Source organism: Calidris pugnax, unplaced genomic scaffold (genome assembly GCF_001431845.1).
Source record: "Calidris pugnax isolate Ruff unplaced genomic scaffold, ASM143184v1 scaffold41, whole genome shotgun sequence".
In the NCBI taxonomy this organism is placed as follows: Eukaryota; Metazoa; Chordata; class Aves; order Charadriiformes; family Scolopacidae; genus Calidris; species Calidris pugnax.
Window position 1 is genome coordinate 7,480,680 of NW_015094509.1, and position 23,995 is coordinate 7,504,674.

General features: G+C 35.9%; 1 protein-coding gene across 4 annotated transcripts in view; it reads left to right on the forward strand.

The window, feature by feature from the left end:
* FAM92A1 (family with sequence similarity 92 member A1) overlaps nt 1-23,804 on the forward strand; it is a 24,547-nt gene extending 743 nt beyond the window's left edge. Inside the window, exons 1-10 of one of the 4 annotated variants that reach the window (XM_014965504.1) lie at nt 1,090-1,125; nt 1,220-1,284; nt 1,610-1,844; nt 4,426-4,494; nt 8,889-8,990; nt 10,872-10,877; nt 13,190-13,294; nt 14,473-14,586; nt 16,234-16,353; nt 21,040-23,804. In XM_014965504.1, the coding sequence (XP_014820990.1) occupies nt 1,283-1,284; nt 1,610-1,844; nt 4,426-4,494; nt 8,889-8,990; nt 10,872-10,877; nt 13,190-13,294; nt 14,473-14,586; nt 16,234-16,353; nt 21,040-21,144 (858 nt within the window). In that variant the 5' untranslated portion in view covers nt 1,090-1,125; nt 1,220-1,282 and the 3' untranslated portion in view covers nt 21,145-23,804. Of the gene's footprint in view, nt 1-1,089; nt 1,126-1,219; nt 1,285-1,609; nt 1,845-4,425; nt 4,495-8,888; nt 8,991-10,871; nt 10,878-13,189; nt 13,295-14,472; nt 14,587-16,233; nt 16,354-21,039 lie in introns of those variants that run through there. The other 3 variants (XM_014965502.1, XM_014965503.1, XM_014965501.1) reach the window with 3 other exon arrangements.
* The last annotated feature ends 191 nt before the right edge of the window (nt 23,805-23,995 follow it).

Sequence of the window (23,995 nt, forward strand, 5' to 3'; positions counted from 1 at the left end):
GGAGGGGGGGAGAACTTTTCACACCGCTGTCTAAGGAGATGTGGTGTTTCATGCCCCAAAATTAAATATTGTTTGCATGGGAGTACTGCGAGACCAAAATTCTAGAGTGGGTGAGGAAATGTGCTTAAGGCTCCCTCTGGGAGAGGAACACTTTCTGACATGAAGATCTTCCAATAAAACAGGAACGGAGATGTACCTTTTACTGAAGATTTTATCAGATGAACTTTATTAATACTTAATGAGACTCATACTTTCACACTCACTGGATGAAAACTTTCCTATTCAAATAGTTGTATGCCCAAGCATGTCCTAGAGGATTGAACAATATACTTGGAATTTTTTCTTTCTTTGAACAATGTCTCTTTTGAACAGTCTTCTAGACTGCTTGCCATGGAGCAACACAACTGGGTTTTGCCTGTAGCACAACTTTGGCCTGAAATATTTTTCTTGAGGAGTTTCTGAGGAAAGGTGTTCTTCATTTGTATTGACTGCATTGCTGTTTAGTCTTAAAGTATTAAATTTCTTCCACTTTTTCTAATTTTCAGGTGTTGTGATACTAAGTCAGTATTTAAATTCTGGTAGAGATTTGGAATTGGGTAGCTTAAGGCTATGAAGGGAGTTTTCATTTCTATTCCTCACCAAGACAGTGGTGCGAGTGAATTATCTTGCTGAGAATTCCAGCACTTCACATGAATCTCCTCATGCAGACCATAGAAACTTCTTAGGACACACTATCTGGCACTTACTATTAGCTAAATTGTCCCATAGTTGATTGTTGTCCCAATCAACAACAAATGGCATTAATTCACTGACACTGATCTGGTTTAATAGTATGGCTGAAGCATAACTAAAGCAAGACTATCAAATGATGTAGGGATAGGAAAGCAAAATTTCAAGTGAAATATATTAAAAATTCAGAATAACCTATCGAGATCATTAATAGCGAAACAGGCATTTGGTTCAAATAAAAATTTAAATTATTCTAATTAAAAAGAAAACAATTTGTTGCTGTGATGAATGTCCTCTGTGTTTTTAGGTTTTCCTCTCTATACTTGTGTCCATTCACTTTTCTTCTCTAATTTACAGGGATGTTTATCCACTGTAGTGCTGAACAGGAGCGGTTTGGTTGGTACCTGTTCACAATTTAAAGAACATTTAATACCTCTGTAGATTGGCCCTCTGCTGCCTAATTTCTCCAGCCATTGACTTGTCTGTTTAGATTGCAGACTCTTGGAGGAAGCTGTATGACCCAGTCTGTTTGAGACCTGCCAGTGTTACCACTATGTTAGTAATTAATACCAACAGTAATAGTGCGCTTTTGCTTAATCACAGGAGGAGAAATTCTGAGCTGATTTTTGTGATTTGGGTTTTCTTCTATTGGATCTTTAACTATAAATTCTGCTTCTTTTCTTGTTTCTTTGCTTTTCATTCATAAATAAGCACATATTACATCAGACTGTTGCAATATTACCGTTTTAAGACTAGATTTCTGCTTTGCACTGAAATTAGATGTCCAAATCATGTATAAATTACCAATAGTATAATAGTTTTTCTTCTGTATGTGTTTTTCTCCTTCTTATTTTTCACTTTTTTTTTCTTTGATATCTAGGGACAATCAGACTAGACAAATACAAGATGCTGTTTCAAATGTGGAAAAACATTTTGGTGAATTGTGCCAAATATTTGCTGGATATGTACGTAAAACTGCCAGACTACGAGACAAAGCAGATCTTCTAGTAAATGAAATATACGCATATGCAGCCACAGAGACACCAAACTTAAAAGTTGGACTGAAAAACTTTGCAGATGAATTTTCCAGACTTCAGGATTATCGCCAGGCAGAGGTACAAAATTAAAGCTGTACATGTTGTGTTTGCCATCTGAACTTTTCAGTTACTTATCTGTGATCGAAAGGGAAAAGATATATTCATCAGTCATGAGAGAAACATGGGAGAAACCACTTTTAAATATAGCAGTGGCAGAGCAGGATAAGCTGCCAAAGCATTCATTATTTACTCTGCTAATAACTTTAGTGAAAAATACCTGTGATTAGTCCTGTGAAGTCAGTGAAACTGTCCATGTGAGTATTCACAGAACTGGAGACAGCGCAAGTCTTTTATTGGCCTTAGACTTTGGATTATGATTTATGGTGAATAAAGTGTTCTTTTAGTTTTGTGATTTGAGTTGTCTAGCAGCACAGCAGCTGAGGTAAAATCAGTCATTTCCCTTTTGCTGAGTCTGTTATCAGAAGTAGTATGGAAGAGAATACTAACTGGAATCCTTCCTGGGCACTGACAGCCCCTCTGAGATGCTGTTGGCGACCACTGCAGATTTCATAAGTCTGTAGTTCAACGTGAAAACTACAAACTTGATTTGGAATATGCGTGACAATATAGTCACAGTTCTGCTAGATAAGTGAGAATGTAAAGAAAGGTGTTTATGCCACTTACAGATCTGTGTGCAGGGCCAGTCAAACTGTAATTTATGATCCAGAATTCCAAATGTTGAGATTTAAGAAAAAATAATTTGTTCTCATGTACTTTTTGAAGTACGTATCTGTTCTTTCAGTAGGGCATAGAAAATTCTCATTTATAATTTTGAGAAGCTAAGAACCATTGCAATTTGAACAGAGATGAAGGTAGTTGATATTCTTGATGTTTTCAGATAGAACGTTTTTTTTAAAAAAAAAAAAGCAGCATTGCAAGTCTTTCTATATTAACAAAGTAGAAAAAGAAAACCTTTTAGAAGAAGTTAATCTATAAGGTATTTAGTCTACTACTTCACCCTACTTAGTAGAGGGTTTGAAACCCCTAACCCCCCTACTTAGTAGAGGGTTTGAAAAACAAGAAATATTCATAGATCTTTAACAATGTGTTTAGGGCCAAATTTTTAAGAAGTAATAAGAAGTGCAGGGGTGTGGATAGCGGGATTTTTATTTGTTTCCATAAGCTTTTATGCATCTGGCTCCAGCTGAGCCACATGTAGGTCCTTATGCTTCAATTGATGTAACAGCAATTTAGGCCTCTGTTAATAGAGTAAATTCATGTTATAGCTAAAGATGCATGTGAAGTCAGACTGCGTTATCTCTCAGTCCTTTTCACCTTTAAACTATGAATCTGTAATTTCGAGGTACTTATGTAATGACTTGAGTTTTCATCTTTTGATTTCTAAGAGTGTTTGTAAAAACTGGCATTTGGCCTACGTCCTCCTGCCATGCCTGTTCCCAAACCACCATTGCCCTTTGAAGGAGAAAAGGCAGAATAAGCAAAGGAAAATAGAAGTTTCAAGTCTTTAAATCAAGCTCTTATTTGCACGTGAAAACCAAATAGTTAATCTCAGCCTTATTTCTTTTGGCCACTAGGTTAACAGTTTTCATATGGACTGATAATGTGGACAAGAGAAAAATAGCTTATAAGAGTTACCAATTTCTGGTCTTCAGCTGCAGTGCTAGATATATAAATGCTGAGGTGTGTATAAGGGTAAACAAGCGAGATGGACAGGTTATTTGATAGGTCTACATCATATGTTTCATTTGAAGCCTTACTATCCCATTCTATTCTATTGGTAGTTTAAGTGAAATGGTTTGACAGTGCTCTAGTAGATTTTAGTAAAGGAGAAATGTTTGCTCAGTTGGCATAGATTTTGGCTGACTAGTGACTTACAGTTCAGAGAGGAGTGTAGTGTCTGTCCCTTACCAGTAGAGGTGTGCACCTTGTCCTAATTTGGACGTAACAGCGATGGGCCAGATGGTCCAAAGTCATCAGCAGCTTATGGCAGGGCCACTCGGGCAGTATTGACAATTTTGACAAGCAGGCAGGTCTTATCCTATTGCCTGTCTGACCATATGTAGCTGTTTTTCTAACTAGGAGAGCTGATACAATAATTCAGATGTACTCATCTGTGAGAGCATTCATGCATTGTACACAACCTGTTATTGATATGTTTAATATTTTTAGTACCTATTATGCTGTTTCCATTCTTTTAAGAACAGGAGCATTGCATTTCATACAGAGTGTTTGATAGCAAAGATGGATAGATGATAATCTATCAACAAGTGTAGAATAAATATATTGATCTTTAACTTCACATAGAAAGCTACAGATATTCAATATGCAATATTTGATGTATTTAGTACTCAGTTGTTGAAATCTCCAATTTTTATTTATCCTTATGTATTGCCAGTGGGAAAAAAAAAAAGGCACTCCACTAGAAATCAGCTTGAGCGCCTCAAAATACAAATGATTTACTGGTTAATTTCATTGATTCTGGTTTTTGCAATATTTTTAAAACCTCCATCCCACTATATTTTCAGCGTATATGGACTAAATTCCTAATAAGATGAGTCACTAGTAAATTAATTGTTTTCTGTTTCTGCACACACCATAGATGCAGATGATTTTAGTGACCTTGTGATTTCTTTTGTAGGTTGACAGGCTTGAAGCCAAAGTTGTTGAGCCTCTGAAAAGTTATGGAACCATAGTGAAACTTAAAAGGGTAGGTTTAACATCTGTTTTTCTCACAAGGTACATTTTGGTGTTCTAGCCACTCAGTTGAAAACTACTTTGCAGGAAGGGTATTGTTCTAATTTTTCTTACTGCAGTAATCTAAATTATATAGTAACGCATCTGAATTGAAGCTGTATGTATGTTGGAGGAAAAAGCTTTGATGTGAAGACAAGGATATTCAGGCTCTGGGAGAGCAAGACAATACTTAAAAAAAGCATTGTGGATAGTGTGAAACTTTCTGTAGTGCAAATTCAGGACTTTTTTCTTTATAAATAATGTAACTGTTTTTATTTAATTATTATTATCATTATTGCTGTTGTTGTTCAGCGTTCTAAAAGGTGAAATCTTAATCATCTATATGCTGCCTTTAACAGCTTCTCTAACTTAGAATTGCATTCTACATTGAAGTTCATAATGTAGAGGACACTTTTTGAAACTGATAAATAGGTAGTGGCCTGAATCCTTCTCCGTTCTGTGAAGTCATCAGGATGACCTGAAGATACACAAATAATTTGAGGTCTCTTTCTTTGCTGTATTCTGGAAATAGTGTATATAGGGGTTTGAAATACTCCCACAAAATATCTGTAGATTTCTTTCCTCCAGGAGGGATAGCTTGAACAAGTAAATTTTAAAAAGCAGATACTAGTTTATAGGATGAAAACAGTTCTTCATACTACCTGTATATTATATAGAGGTTACCTTCCTCCTGTAAACTCAAATCTGGATTTGGTTGAGTACCTTGTGGCATTGCCCCTCGAACAGGCATTTTTCAGACGTTTTTGTTCTTTTATCTTTTCAATATGGTGAAGAAGTGAGTACAGTGTTCAGAATTTACTGCATAGCTACTCAGCTGGTTGTTGGAGAAAACAATCATGAAGAAAGTGCATCCTGCACTTGAGTAGTACTACATGTGGTAGTGCTTAGCAGAGTTATAGGCTACGGAGCCTGCGTCCTAGAATTTGGTATTGTAATAGTTGCTCTGAAACCCAGTTTGTGAGGCCTAGAGCTGACCAAGTGTATTCTACAGGATATATATGTTGAGGGTGGAAGACAATCTCATGTGTCTGGGGCACTTGGGTTTCTGAGGAGACACACAGAACACTGCAGGAGTGCTTGGGGCTCCCGAAGCATTGGAGATACATAAATGTCCTCAGTAAACACCGAGGACAGAAGCAACTGGAGCCAGATCATCACTTGCAACAGAGAATGGCATTTCCTGTTGTCTTTGCCATTCCTAATGCCAGAAAACATTACATAATGTTTATCTTAGCTACAATGAGGAGTACAAGAGCATTCTTAAACTGTAGATGGGATTAACTATTTTAGCAATGTACCTTTGAACTAGAGAGTCTTCGCTAAAGATAGAGACCATTAAATGATCTCCTCCATCAACATAAACCTTGGTTAAATCTTCAACTGTCTGGTCTATAGTTAACATCTGTAGACACTAGAACATTTTTAGTGAAAAAAGTATTTTTGTCAGTCATGTAAAGCTAACACAGGGTTCTAGTTGGAAGACTGCTTTACCTCTAACTACATTAGCTGATTAAGTAAAAGTAGGCAGAATATGTCATTATAGCACTTTCTATGAAGGAGATGTTCTTTCTCACTGCTACTTACGGGACCTGCTCCAGGGTGTACGCAAACTATTTTTGTGCTGTATCTAAAAAGAACTGTTACTATTTCTGTGAGGTAAGACATCCATGTCCTTTGATCCTAAATGCTTTAAAGAGGCCCAAGTTAATCAGAATAGTCATTTAACTGCTAATGCGATAAAATTGTTTCTAGTTTACTATTCTGAGTAGCTCTCTGGGGCAGGATTTGGGAGCTTTAGTGGAACCTACTGTAATATTCTGTAATGCAACTTCAGTAAGATTTTAGGATTTCCTTCTGTTTCATTGTTCTGTATATCAATCTTCACTTTTCTGCTTTTTGGCAACTCTGTTCCTGGTTCCTTTTCTTCATATAAAACAGGACATCATAAAACCAAGTTGATCCACCTGCAGAAGAAAGGACTGATTTGCTTTAATAACTTCAGTGACTAAAGCAGGTAACAGTACAGTGATGAGGATCTGCCAGCTCGTTGTCTGGTGGATGGACCGTAGCTGTACTTCTTATGGTTTGAAATTAGATGGCTGACAAGAGTTCTTGTGTGTGACTGGAATTCATAGTTTAAAGCCAGAGGGACTATGAATAATTTTATATTCTTTGTATCTGTCCTTTATCTCACTGGCTATTGCATTCCATCCCATTTCTCCTTGGGTGTAATTAAAGCATGTTTTCTAAAAACACATCAAATCTTGGTCTGAAGATGCTGGAGGGGAATGTAGGACTGTTTGTAGCAGTTAGTGGTTAGTTGATGTTTGTGGTGTTTTGTTTTAAATGAAAGACTTTACCTGATCTTTGGTTCTTGTTATGTATTCCACTGAGATTAAAGAGCTCTGTGATGCTCTATTTTCTTTCTGGAGGAAGGTATTTAGATCCTAGTATAACGCATTTTTCATTCTTTTCAGTTAGCTAGAAATGTAGACTGTAATTCTTTCATCATAATGGCATTTCCCCCAACTTTTGCAATTAATTATAATAGTAACTCTAGTGGCTTCCTTAGCATTCTCAAGTATACCTTGCATGGAAGTCAGAACCCTTTCAGCCACAGTGTTAAATCTGATTGACTGTTCTAAATGGATCTAGAAAGTCAGTGCTGTTAACAGGGCCCAGTCATTAATTAATAACACCAGACATGCAGCTGTGACCATTAGATACAAAACTCTTTTGTTCTATGGCAAAAATAAATACGTTTTTCTCTTCTCTTCCTCTACCTTTAATTTAAAATTTAAAATGTAAAGCGTTTTAAAAGTTTTTTCTATTACTGCTTTTCTTTCAGCTGCCGTGGTTTACATAAAGGAGCAAGCTCTTTCCAGCAATCTTTCAGATGGCCTTAAGGGCAGTGTAAATTCCCTTTTAAAAGAACAGCAGCAAAGTTAGTTTTAACAGGCTAAAAATGCAGGTTTTATTATCAGAAACCAGCTGTGTGTCCCTCTAGACGAAGCAATATGAGAGTCATGTACACAAGGATATACAAACAGACAGGAGGGATAGAAACAAGGAAGAAACTGCATGTTTTGATCCTTACCTCACAAGGTTATTGAAGACACAGCACTCTGAACCTTGGAACACTTGTGCTTGTCATTGACTAAGTGACCTGGTCACAGGAGCACAGAGCTTTGGAAGAGACACATTTTTGGTTGCCTGTCTTTCTGGGTGAAGGAGACCTACAACCATGTTAAAATTTGGAAATCGAGGCAAGGAGCACAGACAACTTCCTGAGATTACAGTTTTCAGTAGCTTTAATCCACTCTGTTCTGGCGTGGCAGATAAATGGGAACTGGCCTTTTTTAGAGGAAATGATGGTTTGAAGTGCATGCCCAACTCCTGCCTCAGATTGTGTTAGTCTGATTTGTTTGGGCTGTATTTTTGCTTGTTCTGCTCCTTTAAATTAGAGCCATCAAAATTAATGTCATTTCCCATATCAGGGTCAATGGAGTGATAAGTATCTGATTGACAATTACAGATTCCATGTATGCCAGCCTATTTGCAAAACACAGTTTTATAGCATGAACAAGAATTTGAGAGTGGTATGTTCTTAGTCTTAAATTGTCACAGATCTTCCTAGAAGTACGTCCTACTTCTTTGGAAATCGGGAGCAAAAATATCCATCGACAGTTTCTGCCTTTTCTGTATCAATAAGTTTCATCTTCTCCAGCTACATCATTACTAGGATGTATTTTGTTTGAAATGTATTTAATAATAAATGTATTTAAACACCGTACTAACTGCATATATAAATATGCAGTTTAACCCTTTCAGCCATGAAAGGGTTTCACCCTTTCTATGGCACCTTAAGCTCTGTGTAGCAGCTTTGTGTTCTCCATAACCTCTGATTGGTACTGGCTGCTGCCTGTACTGGTTTTTTTCTTACCTATTTATTTGATGACACTTTTTAGTTCAAGGGCCACCTTTATTTCATTGCTAAGCCCGGAATGGGCATGTTTTCTTACTGCTTTGGGGATCTCAGCATTTGACCGTATACTGTGCTTTTCATGAAAAGATGTAAATATCTTTTTCTTTTTTTCTTCGTATTTTAAATTATCGTGTGTGCTACAGAGAGTTGTGCAAGGGGCTAAACTCTCTTGGTCCCCATTGACTTCTCTTTCAGGGGATCATTTAAAGGGATAAGATCAGTAAAACCTGGTTTTTGTTCAAAGCAGAAGTTCTCGTCATGTTTTCATACATGCATTGCCTAGAAGAAAAGTGCATTTTGTATTATCATAAATCTGTTATCCTAGATCAATTTCAAACATGTCTAAAACATTTTATTTCCAGGATGATCTTAAAGCCACTTTAACAGCAAAGAACCGAGAAGCCAAGCAATTATCTCAACTGGAAAAGACACGGCAGCGGAATCCGTCGGATCGACACATTATTGTATCCTGGATTTCTAGTGGCTATAAGAATTTCTTGGGAATTAAAGAATGATCCTTAGTGGGACTGCTTCCTATGTTGATGTTGAATCTTTTCTAACTTTAAATAGCTGCTTTGTTACTCAGTCCCTTTTTTGATTGAAAAGAAACTATGAAGTATTTGATAGGTTTATGCCAGAGAGGTGGGCATAGATTGCATCTAGGAATTTGGAGGTTTTTGAAACTAAGTGTAATCAGACAACTCCTTTTCCACTTCTGTTGATTTTTTTTTTTCTCCCTGTCATTTTGGTAGTTGTGCTTCCTTGTACCTAGATGGGGTACTCCAGCTGTGAGATGAAGTGTGAAAGGAAAGGTGGTTATTCTGTTAGCAGAAGACTAAACCAGGCTACTTTTCCTTTTAAAAGACCAGTCACCCTTCCCAGTTTACTCTTCTGTATCACAGAGGGAAAAATTAAGCCTCCACAGAATTTCCATTAAAATCTCATTGAGCTTTCAAATTATGAAGCAGTTAGAATGTAGGAAATGCCAAAATGGAGGTGATCAAGGTAATTCTGCTTCAGTCCTTTCTGCCTATGTATTATGATACAGCATTTAAGTTCATGATGGTGTGCTGCTTATTTTTTCCTACACTTTAGCATTGGACTCAGGAGTGAAGCAGTCCTAATTCTTTATAAGAATTCATTGACTTTATTTCAGAAATTAGGATCTTTCTAGTGACTGGTGCATGGGACTGCAGAAAGAGCGAAAATTACTGTGATGGTCAAATGCTACTCAGGAGAATTACATTTTATTTTGGTCTCTGCCAAAGAATTCCCATTTATTATTAATCAAATCAGTTAAATCAAGTGATAACTAATTAGAGTTCTTCATGTAATAAAGACGCACAGATGTCAGCTATAGGGTTGGAACTTGAGCTGTGATGCAGAGTTCTCTTCCATTAGAATTAAGAATTAGAATTAAATGATAACAGAAAGCTATTCTCCCCAAAGGGAGACTGGTCCCATTTTGTTCCCATCTTGTGCTAATTCCCAGTTGATTTCATGGGTATATGGCTGGCACCTCGCTTGTTTCTTCTTGTCTCTTTGCTAAGCTGCTCCCAAATATCCTTCTGTGGCTTAACTTCTTATGACACCTCTGTTTTCTGTACTTAAGACTTTGCTTGAAGAGTTATTAAATCTCAGTACAGTGGTCTTGCCTATGTCCAAAGACCCCAAATGGTAAGTATTTGCATTTTAAAGTGATGAACACAAAATGCATAAGAATTATTGGGAGCAGGACTATGGTCCTTTGCTTTTGAGGATGTATGCAGGTCAGCTTTTAGGTCTGAGAGAGGCTTCACCCTGTTTGTTAGCACAGCTGTCAGGCTCCAACAGTGGCTGTCTTGAGAAATTGTCTTGTTTTAGCAGAGAACAACTTTGGCCACAGATAGCAAAGGATCTGGACTCGCTTCCAGATTTCAAGTCCATCTTATAAAACGTGGGAATAGTGCAGCTTTGAAAAGAAAACTTTACTGTTTTTTATTTTGAAATATAAAAATGCCAAAATGGTTTTATTTATTTTTTTCTGAAATAGTTTGCCTAGGTTGTCTGATTTTTATTTTTTTTCTAAATAAATAAATAACCAAACCCTTAGTCCAAGACAAACAGCTGTCCAGAAATATTTTGGCCTAGATATTTGAATTTTAGCAATACTATAACAAACTGTAAGTGATGTCTTACAGCAGGAAGCTTCAGACAGCATAATAATAGCACTTTCCAAGTATACAGAGGTTTTGAAATATCTGAGGTTAAATACTTCACAATATATTAAAAGTAGAAGTGAAAATAGATTCTTTTATCAATATTTATTGTTATTTTGCCATTTTTTCCTTTACTAATATTTCCAGTCGCAGGTGAGTTTTTCAGAAGAGAAAATACCAGACTGCTCTTGTGCAAACTCTGCAAGTTCTGCAAGCTGAGACATTTCACTCTAAAACAAACAAAATTTCCTTCCCAAAGTATCTGCACACAAAATCTGGCCAGTCTCTTTAGGATGGATCGAGAAGATATCGTTTGTTATCATGGAACTAGCATATTGTATTTGTATGTGTAATGGCTGCTTATGCATAACAGCTGCCTTCATTTACAGAGAGTGACTGATTGTAATAATAGAGAATACACAAAATGTCTTTCCTTACTCTCTTTCCATCCTGTGTTTTGGGCAAAATCAAGAAAGGGAGATGAACATGTGACCTTATGTACTACTAAAGATCATTACCAATTTTATTTGCCCAGTAATGGCAGAATTGTGTCTGTGACACAATTAAGCCATTTTTGTAAGGAGATTGTTTCAAATAGATAATCTTGTAGCACAAGGTTACCAGATTTTAATCAAAGAGAAGAAGTGACAGAGCATGCCTTATGCCTTAGATTTCCATATACATATATCACTAAAAACTAGATCATGAGAACTGGGCCTGTGGCGGCTATTTCCATTTAAAAAAAAAAAAAAAAAAAAAAAAGTTCCTCTCTTAAGATGTGGTGTGGTAGAAATGGGAAGAATCCTACGTCTTGACTGTAGGATAAAATTACTTGATCCATATACTATTCCAAAATCCCAGGACTGGATAGATTCCTAATGATACTCAGTGACAAGTTTAAGTAAATACTGTCTTGACTAGTCAATGATGTTTGACCACTAATGTACAGAAAATAAAAAAAGTTTAGACCCAAATTTTGCAGTCTTCAAGTGCAAGCTCTTCTATCTTTACATCATTATTTTGTAATAGTATACAGTTCTCAGACTTTACATAACCAAAATAGCTTCAATATCTTTATTTAAATGGCAGTGTGCATTTTTATACACTTCATAGTTATAGCTAATTAAAATATATATCTAAAATGCTTTTTTTTAGTAACAAAGTAAGAAAAACTGTGCATTTATGCATTAGGGATTGGTTGGTGTGTCCTCTTCCCAGTGCCTTGTTGAAAATGTTTTTAATAAAATATTTTAATAATATAAAAATACTAAAAATATAAAATACCTGAAACGGGGCGTTGGGGGGTTTTTTCCATTAAAAAAAAAAAAAAAAAAAAAAAAGTTCCTCTCTTAAGATGTGGTGTGGTAGAAATGGGAAGAATCCTACGTCTTGACTGTAGGATAAAATTACTTGATCCATATACTATTCCAAAATCCCAGGACTGGATAGATTCCTAATGATACTCAGTGACAAGTTTAAGTAAATACTGTCTTGACTAGTCAATGATGTTTGACCACTAATGTACAGAAAATAAAAAAAGTTTAGACCCAAATTTTGCAGTCTTCAAGTGCAAGCTCTTCTATCTTTACATCATTATTTTGTAATAGTATACAGTTCTCAGACTTTACATAACCAAAATAGCTTCAATATCTTTATTTAAATGGCAGTGTGCATTTTTATACACTTCATAGTTATAGCTAATTAAAATATATATCTAAAATGCTTTTTTTTAGTAACAAAGTAAGAAAAACTGTGCATTTATGCATTAGGGATTGGTTGGTGTGTCCTCTTCCCAGTGCCTTGTTGAAAATGTTTTTAATAAAATATTTTAATAATATAAAAATACTAAAAATATAAAATACCTGAAATGCTTTTGGATCTAAAAATGCTATTAACTCTAGTCTGCTGATTGAGATACTTATGAGGCAAGTGCATTAGTTCCAGCTGTTGCTCAATTGTCTTTTTAGATACTACATAAAAACTTAGTAAGACAAGGTTCAGCACATGACACTGGAAAAATTTGTTCTAGAGCCAGCAGGTTGATCTGTGCTTGAAAATAAAGGGTGATCTTTTCTACCCATCCACCACTCTGGCCTGTGCACTCCTGCCCTCTCCTTCATACCAGCTTAAAAAAACCTTGAATTTTTCTGAAGTATAAACCCTTGTGCTGGGTTAATTCCCCGAACCCAGACGCTGTGTTCTCAGAGCTGGCTCAGTGGATTAGCAGATGATTATTACAGAAAATGGGTTAGGGCAGTGGGACTTTCATTTTTCATGTTTCAGATCAAAGTGACAATGGTGGAGAAGGCATCTTTGTTTATTAAGCCACAAGGAAATTTACAAAGACAGTAAATACAGATGTGTAGTATTTTGAAAACCCAGACTTAAAATGTTTTCGTGGCATTTAAAGCAAGTATCTTTGTATCAAGTAGAGTATTGATTTCACTTATGTGTTACTTTACCAGGCTGAAAGTGAACTGCAGAGAGCTTCACTGGATGCAACTCGAACAACTCGGCAATTAGAGGAAACCATTGATAATTTTGAGAAACAGAAAATAAAGGACATAAAAGTACGTGTGCTCATGTTTCAATATATGGCATCGTATTTCATCTTGCATAGTAAAATTACTATAGTTACTTATTGGCAAGATTAGCAACATTTAGTGTTAACTTAAGCCTACATAAACGTAAATCTTGTGGTATTCATGAATATTTCATAATCCAAATGTTACGAACTTTGTAATTAAAAAACCAGTTCATTATTTGTACAGTTTACTGAATTAGAATTTTCCTGTATCCGATTGTTTAACATCTGCACCTTCCAATAGTTGCTGTATTCTGCTTCACTGGCAGCTGCATTTGTTAGTGGAATAATATATGTGGATTACTATCAGCCAAATTAACAGAAATAGTGATAAGTAAATAAAATATTTATCCATGCTAAAATTTGTGTAGGTTACCATAGTTAAAAGGTTTACTGATGCAGAAAGCACAAAATGTTCAGTGACTGCAACTGAGCAAAGCTTTCATCTCTTTCTCAATGTCAAACATTGTGGTTTAAGTCCCAAAGACTATAGTGACTGAAAAACACTTGCATTATGTGATCTCACATTTAGTTATAAAATTCCTGAAGTGAGATACTCCTTTTTATTGGGGGGGAGGGCGGGGAGAAGGGAGACTAAATAGGAAAGAATCAAAGATGGCTGAAAACTCCAACCAACCAGTACTTGATGTTAGAGTAATATGAAAAAGATTGTGAGTTCTGAAGATGTCATCATTAAGTGTTTTTGTATATATAAGGAATATTTTATTATATAAGATATATAAAAATATATAATTATCTGTAAACTATAGATATGGATAGAATTTACAGATAATTTATCCCCAACCTGTTGAAAAAGACTGCCATCAATAAAGCAAAAATCCACTGACTACATCTTGCAAATACATATTAGGAAATATCAAATGAGTTTTCAGCATGGTGCTTTATTTATTCCTAGTGAGCCTCCTCTTTGCTTTCCAAGTGTTTACTTAGAATTTAGTATGAAATGACAACTGCTCAAGTGACAGCTCAGCCAGCATTTATGCCTAATTTCTAAAATTCAACCCCTACTACTTAAAAGTACTAGGTATCGTGCAGTTATTTGTATCATATAAATACCAAGTGCAGAATTCAGTAGTTTCTTGTGTTTGACGTGGAAATGTACTTTCCTGCATTAAGAAAACCTTTGTTTTCATTTGCTTTTAGAACATATTTTCTGAATTTATAACTATTGAAATGTTATTCCATGGCAAAGCTTTAGAGATATACACTGCTGCCTACCAAAATATCCAAAATATTGATGAAAATGAAGATCTAGAGGTAAGAGTGATTAAGATTTGCTTTTCAATTTACTTACTACATAAAAACACTTTTCACACTTTGGGGCTGTACATGTCCCAGGCAGAAATTGCAACGTATGTTTCAGGTTCCCAGAACAAACTTTTTAGGTTTACCCAGCCCTTTTTTGCACTCCTCCTGTAAGAGCATGTAGGTTTATGAACTCAGAAATTTTAAAAATGGAGAACTGCAGTGGCAACCTAATCCTTCCCACAAAATGCAGGTAAGAGACTTTTCCTAAATTGTCACTCCAAGCTCACCTAATCGTAGTTCTTAAAGAACACCTCTGCAGTGGATCTCACCCTAAAGATGCACAGTAAGAGAAAATCTTACACTGCTCTGATAAGATGTTCTGAAGAATAATTACTTCATTAAAAATCTCTCTTTTCTTTCTAGTCTGTTTGCTTGTTTTCATCTTTCAGTCATTGCTTTTTATTAGACTGTTAGAGAATTAAGAGACATTTGCTACCAAATTGCTTTTTGTGCCTTGTGGCGATTACAGCTTCCTTTCAAGTCACTCTTTCTGTTCTCTTTGAGTTATAGTCTCCCTGTCCCAAGACATGTTTTTCTGTCCTTAATTCATTCTTGCAGGTTTTCTGGATGTTGGGCCTTTCAGTTTACTGTCATTGAAATGTATGTTGTATTACGTGTTCAGCTTCTCAACAAAGTTGTATCATTTTTGGTCTTGTTTTTGTAAGTCTTATTAGTCTTTATTTTTTCCATGACATAACTCAGGACCAAGGATGGCAGTATTCAGTTAGTGCCAAGACATACAAATTGTGATTATTCAGTGAGTCACGTTTGAGATTACTTGGTGTTTTTATTTCATTTAAACTATGCCATGGCAATTTTGTACTATTCTAGTTTCACAATTAAAATGTCATGTGGCACCAGTTCAAAAATATCCTTTAAGTCAATACTTTATCTTTCACAACCAAATTTCTAATCTCTTTTTAATTTTCTGGTAATTGGACAATATTTACTTTCCGTAAAAATATTAACTGACCATAATTCTAACAACCTTCTTAACTTATTAATATAATAAAGTCTTGCATGAGTATCTTTATTATTTTTAATATCAGGCTGGTAGTCTTATAATTTACTCTTTTTGGCGATTGGAAAGAACTTGTAAATATAATGGATTTTACAGTCTCCCCGGTATTGGAGGAGTTTTCCCAAGCTTTTCTTGAGCTGCATAACCCCTGAACATTTCAGATAAACTTTCTCTGCTGCAGCTGTGACTGGCAGCAAGGATTTGCTTGCGAGGGGGCCAAGAGTTCAGCTCTCCAAGAAAAGGAGAGCCTGAAGGACGTTGCTGGGGTTCAGACTTCCAGGTTCACCTGAAACTCACCTACACGTGTTGGTGGAAAACCACTGCAGTTTCCCACTTGTGAATCCCCTCAGATATCTGAAGGATGTTTACTTTGATCATGTAAGTGTGTTGGGTATGTCTCAGGTTGAGCAAGGATGTTGTTTCAGCTAAGTGATCAATCCAAGCTACAGCTGATACATACCTCTGTAGCAGGTTTAATTGTCCAATGCTGCATTTTTGTTAGCTTCAGCCTTGGTGATTGTTAGCTTGCAAGCTGTAGGATGGCACCCAAGTCACAGCTTTCTTCATTTGAACAGGTTTTTCGGAGCTCACTTTATCCACCAGACTATCAGTCTCGCTTAGACATAGTTCGTGCAAATTCAAAGTCTCCCCTGCAAAGAACTGGCTCCTTAAAGTCTTCACTGAGGACAATACAGGTAAGAAAGCAAAATTAAATGCTAGATCACTGTATTAAAAATATGTTTTAAGTAGAGCCTTGGCTAACGTGCACGTACGTGGATCCACTATCTTCACTCAGTTCACGACAGTTACAAAGGTAAAAAGACTTCCAAAGGCATGCAGATCATACTAAGCTTTAAATAATGCAGCTTCTAAATGCCATTTTTATTAGAGGAAAAAAAACAAAATCAGGCTTTAGAGCTCCGGTGTTTACTTTTGAAAAATCCATTTCCAGAGATAATATTTTGTTCATCAGCAAACTGTGGCATCTTGCAGAGGAAAGCTCTAGGAGCTTACTGGAAACAGAAATTACATTCTTTAAATAACATTTGCATATTCTTAGTCTCAGTATCCAGATCCTAGAGTGTGGATTCTCTACCAAATCCAAACTCAGGCTGGAGGTACCTCCTAACAGTAGAGCAAACCTATAACCAAGAGATCTTTCCTATAATACTCTGAAAATTCAGAGCAGGTGAGGAAAAGGATCATAAAAATAAGTGAAATAGATGGAGAAAGTGCTACTGCTTTTGAAGTAGCTACCTTACAAAAATCTTTGACACTTGTTTACAGCATTAAACTTGCAGATATTGCAAAATGGCTAAATTATTTTTTATTTATTACAGCCTTAATCCTGTAACTAAGCTGATTCTTACCAGTGTTTCAGTTAAAGATGGCCCACTCAGTTATACTGTTATACTCATTCAGTTATACTCAGCCCACTTTTCATTGGATAGAATTGTGCATCGATACTGCAATACTAGAAAGTTTTCTTGACTTTGTACACACCATTTCTCTGCTCTCAACACAGAAAAGATCGATTATTACAGTTGAATTATTCTGTTGTTTAAAGTATGAGTCATGCCATCTGGATTCAGTGTATAAAGATGAACCTTGACTTTGAATAAGTTGCCTGTATCTCTAACAAACAACCAAATTCCATGTTCAAGCTACTTCAAAAAATGTTTACCCATTCCTTTTATTTGAAGACCAAAAATCCATTGCCATTTTCCTTGAGAACTTCCTCACTGCTGTAAAACTGAATCAAGGGTATAAAAGCTTCCGTAATTACTCTGAGGTGCCACAGATCACCATGTTTTGGACTCTCTTTAAAAAAAAAACAACGAACAGAATCACCAAAGAAAACCCAAACAGTATGTACACTGTGATTTCTCTCACAGGTGGAGTGGATCTCCCTTTTGACTACTTGAAAGTTTACCTTACTCTTCTCCTAGACCTCTCATTGAGCTATAACTTGTTCTCATAACTTCTCACTGGAATATCTGCAAAGAGCAGGAAGTCATCTTCTCCTAGAGGGAAACTGCAGTACATTTCAAAATAATGTCACCTTACTGGGCTATGCAGTGTATGTGCAGAGGAGGACCACACAGCAGGAAAAGGGTGGAACACCCTCCTAATGCAGTACTGTAAGGCAGGAAAGAAGAGGGGAGGCATCCTGTTTCTGCAAATAGTGTGTTGCAGCAGGATCAGTACCTTAAATTACACTGAGGGCTCTAATCTCTGGAACCCACCAAACATCTCACTAGCAAAAAATGCTGCCTTCAGGAAAACCTTCAGGTGACTTAGTTTTACCTTTTTGGTGGATCTTTCACTTCCAAGTTTTCACAAGTCTAGTTTCATGCTACGTAATAATATACTGACCATAACGTAGTACTTTGGAATTTTCAGTTTAAAGGAGTATAAATAATACGGTGAGCAGTTCACAGAATCACCCAGAATAAGACTACAGGGGACGGGTGACACAGACACCAACGTGTAGGTGGGGGGTGGGAAGTCACTGCATACCAGAAGGGATAAACTGTGCTGGTAACACAATACTTGTCTTTCAGAGGATTTAGCACATGCCATCCTTCAATTTATTTCTGGTTCTGTAGAGTACCTACGTTTCTTTATTATTTCCATATTAAGAATCTTAAGTACTCCTTCATTTTTTCACAAAGAGCTACCTCCTTTAAGGTTTTGGTGCCTTAATGTGATGTCACGTTGCTTTGTCAAGCAACATGATAATCTAAGCGTGTCCTGTCCCTTACTCCTGGATGATATTCTGGAAGGAGTGCTATATGCTCAATTATCAAAAGCAGGAATTTAGGCAGACCATTGGTAGTTGTGTGTCCATCTTAATGCTTTCGTCCCTCAAATCTTTCCTCCCTTAACTTTGATAGCTGTTTTCAGCTGACACTGGGACTAGCTGAAGCAACTGAGATGCTAAGTTTCTCCATCCTATCTGCCAGACTTCATTTAGCAGACGGGCCTATAAAACCTTAAGGAAAGGAGCAATGGGCGATGCTGTGAGAAGGAATTAATGTCCCCAGCTGCACTGACAGTACAATAATAAGACTTGCAGCATTTGTTCATTTTTATGCAATTAATATGACTTTTGTGCACCAGGAAAGCTTTTTTTCTTTTCATAGGATGGTTGTGCCCTATGATGAGAAAACCTCGTCAGGGGTTCAGGACTTTTTTTAAACATGACTATTTCAGATACTTAGTTTTACACAAGTTCTGAAAAGGCCATTTAAGTTTTCACAACAATCCTTTGTAAATCCCTTCATTTTGCACTTTATTTGGCAATTTATCTTCAGCATTTTGTTTTACCCATTCAGGTTGGTATGCTGTATTTTAGAACTAGAGCAGAAAAAGAATGATCTTTTCTAGATATTTTAAATCCAACTTAATTACACAAGTTTTATCCACATGCATTTAATACAGCCGGCTGTTTTGCAGCTGCCCTCTGAGACAGCAAAGTGTGGTTTTAACCGTGGCTGAAATTGTCTGCATCTGGGTGTTCCAACACTGCCTGCTGGGTAAGACACGAGGAGAGAACTGCCACGCTTTCTGTAGTAGCACACAACAGCTAAAGCAAGGATAGTCATCACCTATGTGCAAACTTAAGATAATTCATTTTCAAATAAATTGTTTATGATGAGCAACAAATCATCAGATTAAATTAAATTTTTTTTAATTATTTTTTTTCAGCATTAAGTAGTCAAAAATTACATTTTCGAGTACTGGTATTGTTCTGGCTTTATGGCAGAACAAAATGGATTAAAACTTCCTAATTTACTTTCTCACACTCCTTACTCTGATCTAGTTTGGGTCTTAGATGAGGCACCACCACCTCACCGCCACCGCACATTTTATCTGCTGTTTATTTAGTTACAGCCTGGTCACAGGTGCTTGAGTAGTAAGCAGAAAAAAAGCCCTAAAGCCAAAATAGCACCGCTTGTTTCAGAAAAGGGGAAGAGGGAACTTTTATTCAGAAATATGACTGAAGTTCTGCTTAAGAATTTCAAATGCTCTTAACTAGGAAACACTTGGAAAATTAGTCTATCCATTGAAATGAAGCTACCTTAGCAGGCTCAATCTGCAGCACTCCTTAATCTCCAATTACAAATCAGTGTCATTGTCTTTTTCTTCTTTCAGAGAATGAAAGATTGCTGGTTTAGGCATTTATACTCAAGTTAACCCAGCTTCATCCAATGATTAACTCCATTTTCTCTTATGTTCAGAGATTTGTAAGCAAGAATTTGCTTCAAGCTAAATTATGTACTTTGTGAGCACCAACAAGACTAAAGATTTTTCTGCTTTCATTAGTTCAATGATTGCAGTTTGCTTTATGCACGCACAAAAAACTTTTGTTACATACATAGCTGTATGAATTATGACATCTCAGAAGTCAAATTTAATAACCAGCACTTAAGGACTTTTAAAATAGGGGGTTCTTTACCAAAAAAAAAGAGGCAAGTTTTGTCTTCAATACTGAAGTTTTATTATATCACTGTATGTAAGAAACTCAGAAAATATAACCAAAATTAGAGCTGCAGATGCCCTCAGAGAACTGCTGAACCCAAAATCATTTTTCAAAAGCATTCCAGATGACTTGGATAACTGTCTTTGAGTTTAATGTTCCTTTTCTCATGGGGAAAGAAAAAAAATCCATATATTCTACTTTAAATTGTAAATGTTGCATCTTCTGTGAAGGATCTATCTTCAATAGGAATTAGATTGAGCCCTCAATAGAAAAAAGGATAGATGGCAGAATCTGTCAGAGGAGATGAAAGCTTGGCAGCTGGCACTTGTTTTTAACATTTGATGAACCAAAAAAAGGGTACAGTATAATTCTGAAGGGCAAGTGCTGATGGGCAAGGAAAGTTCACATATGAATCAAGACTCTTCTAGTAAAGTTTGTGTAATTTATTCTCAAAAAAAGCTTAGAACAGCACAGTGTTGAGTTTTTCATTTAACTAAAGGGGTTTGATGTCTTAAAGATAAGATTGTGCCTTAATACTCATCTCAGTCTGCTGTCTCTACAGCCAACCCAGTAAAAACCTGACTTACATCCTCTTGATTTTTAACATCAAATTAATCAATGCATAGTTTTCCCTATCCTATAACAGTTCTCAGGACTATGGGGACTTTTGTAGCTTTTAAAAATGATTACTGTATTTCTGTTCTCTGCCATATATATGTTTCTGTTGGCATTGTGCATGTTGGAAATTGAAAGGTTAAGTCATAAACAACTTCTCCTCACACACACTTACATGAAAAACCTAGGAGTACTTAGACTGGAAATGCCAACAGAGAATTGTTTTTCTTTCAGGAGAGCAAACACTTGACTGACTTGGCTTGGATTTTTGTTTTAACAGCTTTCCAGCAGTATGCTAAGAAAAGACGAAGAAGAAGAAGAGGAGGAGGAAGATGAAGATGAGGAAGAGGAGGAGGAATTAGATGCTACTAAGGAAGTGAGATAACAATACAGTTCTAAGAGTCTTTTCTTGGGTTTTCTGATTGGGAAAAAAATAATCCTTTTGTGTGTTAATCAAAAACTTCACTGAGGCTGTATTTTTAACATTCCAACAGGAGCAAGAATTGGCAGTACTAGTAGAGTGCCAGACAATGAATGACCAGGTTCAAAGAATGGAATAAAAATCTGCTGAAAATGGACCACTTCAGTAGCTAGAAACTGAAATATTTAAATAGAATCCTGCATTTTAATTGCATAGATATATATTGCAGTCACATTTGCTTAAACTTACGATGAACAGTGTCCAAAAACTGCACTAAGCTGACAAGCAGCTATGAACATAAGGGTTTGCTTGTTACTTTGCCAATATATTATTTTTTAGATACACACCTCTTGGATTTTTTCAGTCCTCTAGCTATATCTGTCATAATTGGTTTTATATGTCCTAAAGCAACTGTAGTTACTCAAGAAACTGATTAGAGCAACAATCCTGTTAGACTTTATTTTGTTACCCACCTTGGATGGCAGAAGGCAGGGTGAGGTTTATTGTTTTCTCCTTTTCCACAGGCTTGACTCAGATGACTTTTGATTCCTTTGCACGTACAGAATGAACATTCACAGAAGTCCCTAGCCTAGTATGTACTTTTAGTGCTGCTTTGCTTTTAACTAAAAGTGCCTTCATAATAACACTAATTGATATTTTATATAGTTGACATTTATTATATTAGTTGACATATATATATAGTTCAAGTTTCATGCGTTTAACTAGTTGCTTCAGTTAGCAGTTCCATCAAACAGACAAGAAATTGCACAGTTTGAGTGTAATTTCTTGCCCTATTTGGAGATGGTGGTTATGCATGTTCATTTTTTAATAGCATACAACTGTCTGCCAGAAAGTTGCTACAATATTATCTCCAGCTTTAGTATCTGCTAAAGAAAGAACACATGTATAAATTGAGAATTTAAACTTGTAACTGGGAAAACAATCTTAAATTATAACCAAATACTCTTTTGGTTACGGAAATAAACCAGGAAATGCATTTTTAATATTAGTGCTGCCTTTGTCCACTGATGCGGAGTATGCAAAGTATACTTTTTTTGGCAAGTGAAAAAACAGGTTTTGCCAAAAATTAATGTGATGAAAATATAAGTGAAAATGTCACAATATAGGATTCTGTTTTAAACCCAGAAAATAGTTCTACACCAATTACATACTGTTGACACTGAACTACTCTTCACAAGGAGCAGAATACTAATGAGGAAGACTTTAAAAGTATCTACATAACTAATTCCTGTCTATTTCAGCGAGTAGGGCACTTCAATGAATATTTGTGTCACAACATCAGAATTAGGATAATCACCACTCTACCATTTAATAATCAGTGAAGTCATGTAGTCCATCTCCAAAACAGTAACTTCATGGCTACATCAGGTTTTCATATAATACACATATATGCAAATAGTGATATTTTTTTTCTGTACTATGCCTTCTGACTAAAAAAGGAAGCAGTGTTTAATTCCCATTAAAAGATTAGTAGCTAGAGTTCAGAAAGAGAATTGGGTTTTTTCCTCAGCAATTTCAAATTCCTCCTCTACTAACTCACAAAAAAAAGTTGACTTTAGGAATTACAGAAAAACTTACAGAAAGGGAGAAATACAGTGTTGGGCAACTTTGTCCTGCGCATATGAAGACTTAAGTTTTCATGTTAAACAGAAATTGTGTGACCTCAAAACTACACATGAAAAAGTCATGTCCTGTTATTATTTAACTGATGTCCTGGAATGCCCTCCCAATTCCCCTCTGCTTCACATCATCTCTGTGTATGCTGAAGTACACCTTTTGTCTTTATAGACCTATAAAAAAAAAACCAACATATTTTTGGCCTATCAGTCAGACATTTCAAATTAGAGATTCTGACTACTCTAGGTTAATCTGTCTTTAAATTAAAGGCAAAGTAGCTATAAGGCAAAAAAATGCCTTAATTATGGCCTCTGCCATTATAAGCTGTGTGACTCTTTTTATGTATTCACAGGGGGGAATGTTTACCATCCCAACAATTAATGTTATCAGCAATTACTCTAACTTTATTGAGAACAGATAATGCTTTTTCCAAAAGATACTCTCACACTTTACTGGCAAAAAACATACTAAACTCGCTTATCTTCCCAGCCTCCAAATCCTTTTTTTCATTACAAGAATCCACATGTGTGTACAACACTATTCTAGAACTAGTAAAACATTTAACAATTTATTTTCAGTGTCTGAAATAGTTTAGTTATTGTTTAGTTGCTAGAAGAGCTTTAAAACCAACAAATCATCTAAAGCTGATTAACTGGAGAGGTTAGTTGCATTCACATTTAAACACAGCTGATAATGTAGAGGCAAGAATTAGTAGTAAAGATGATGCTAGCTTACAAAAATAATCACAATTAAGTTTTCATAGCATGATTAGGTCAGAGAAGTTTATTTTGAGGTTTCTCATAACACATCTTTATTTTCCCTGCAAAGTCTTCTGACTCCTTGAACTCTTTTATAGCAAGTATGAAATAAAAGCACCAAGTTGCTGGGTTTTATTTTAATTCCTTTTCAATTCACAGGAGGATTCAGAACAGTATGCTTCTGAAGCTAATTTCCACCAGACAACAAAAAAAAAAAAAAAAAAAAAAGGAAATTTAAAATCAGTCTGAGAAATCTTTTAATGCAATATTTGCAATGCTGTTCTGAAATACTAAAAATGCTTCAAGGTAACCAACAAAATATTTTTACCTCTTATTGCACTACATAAACTCTCTATTCCAATTAAATTTATTATATACTTCCTGTCTTATATTCCTTTTACTTAATGACAAGAGCCACC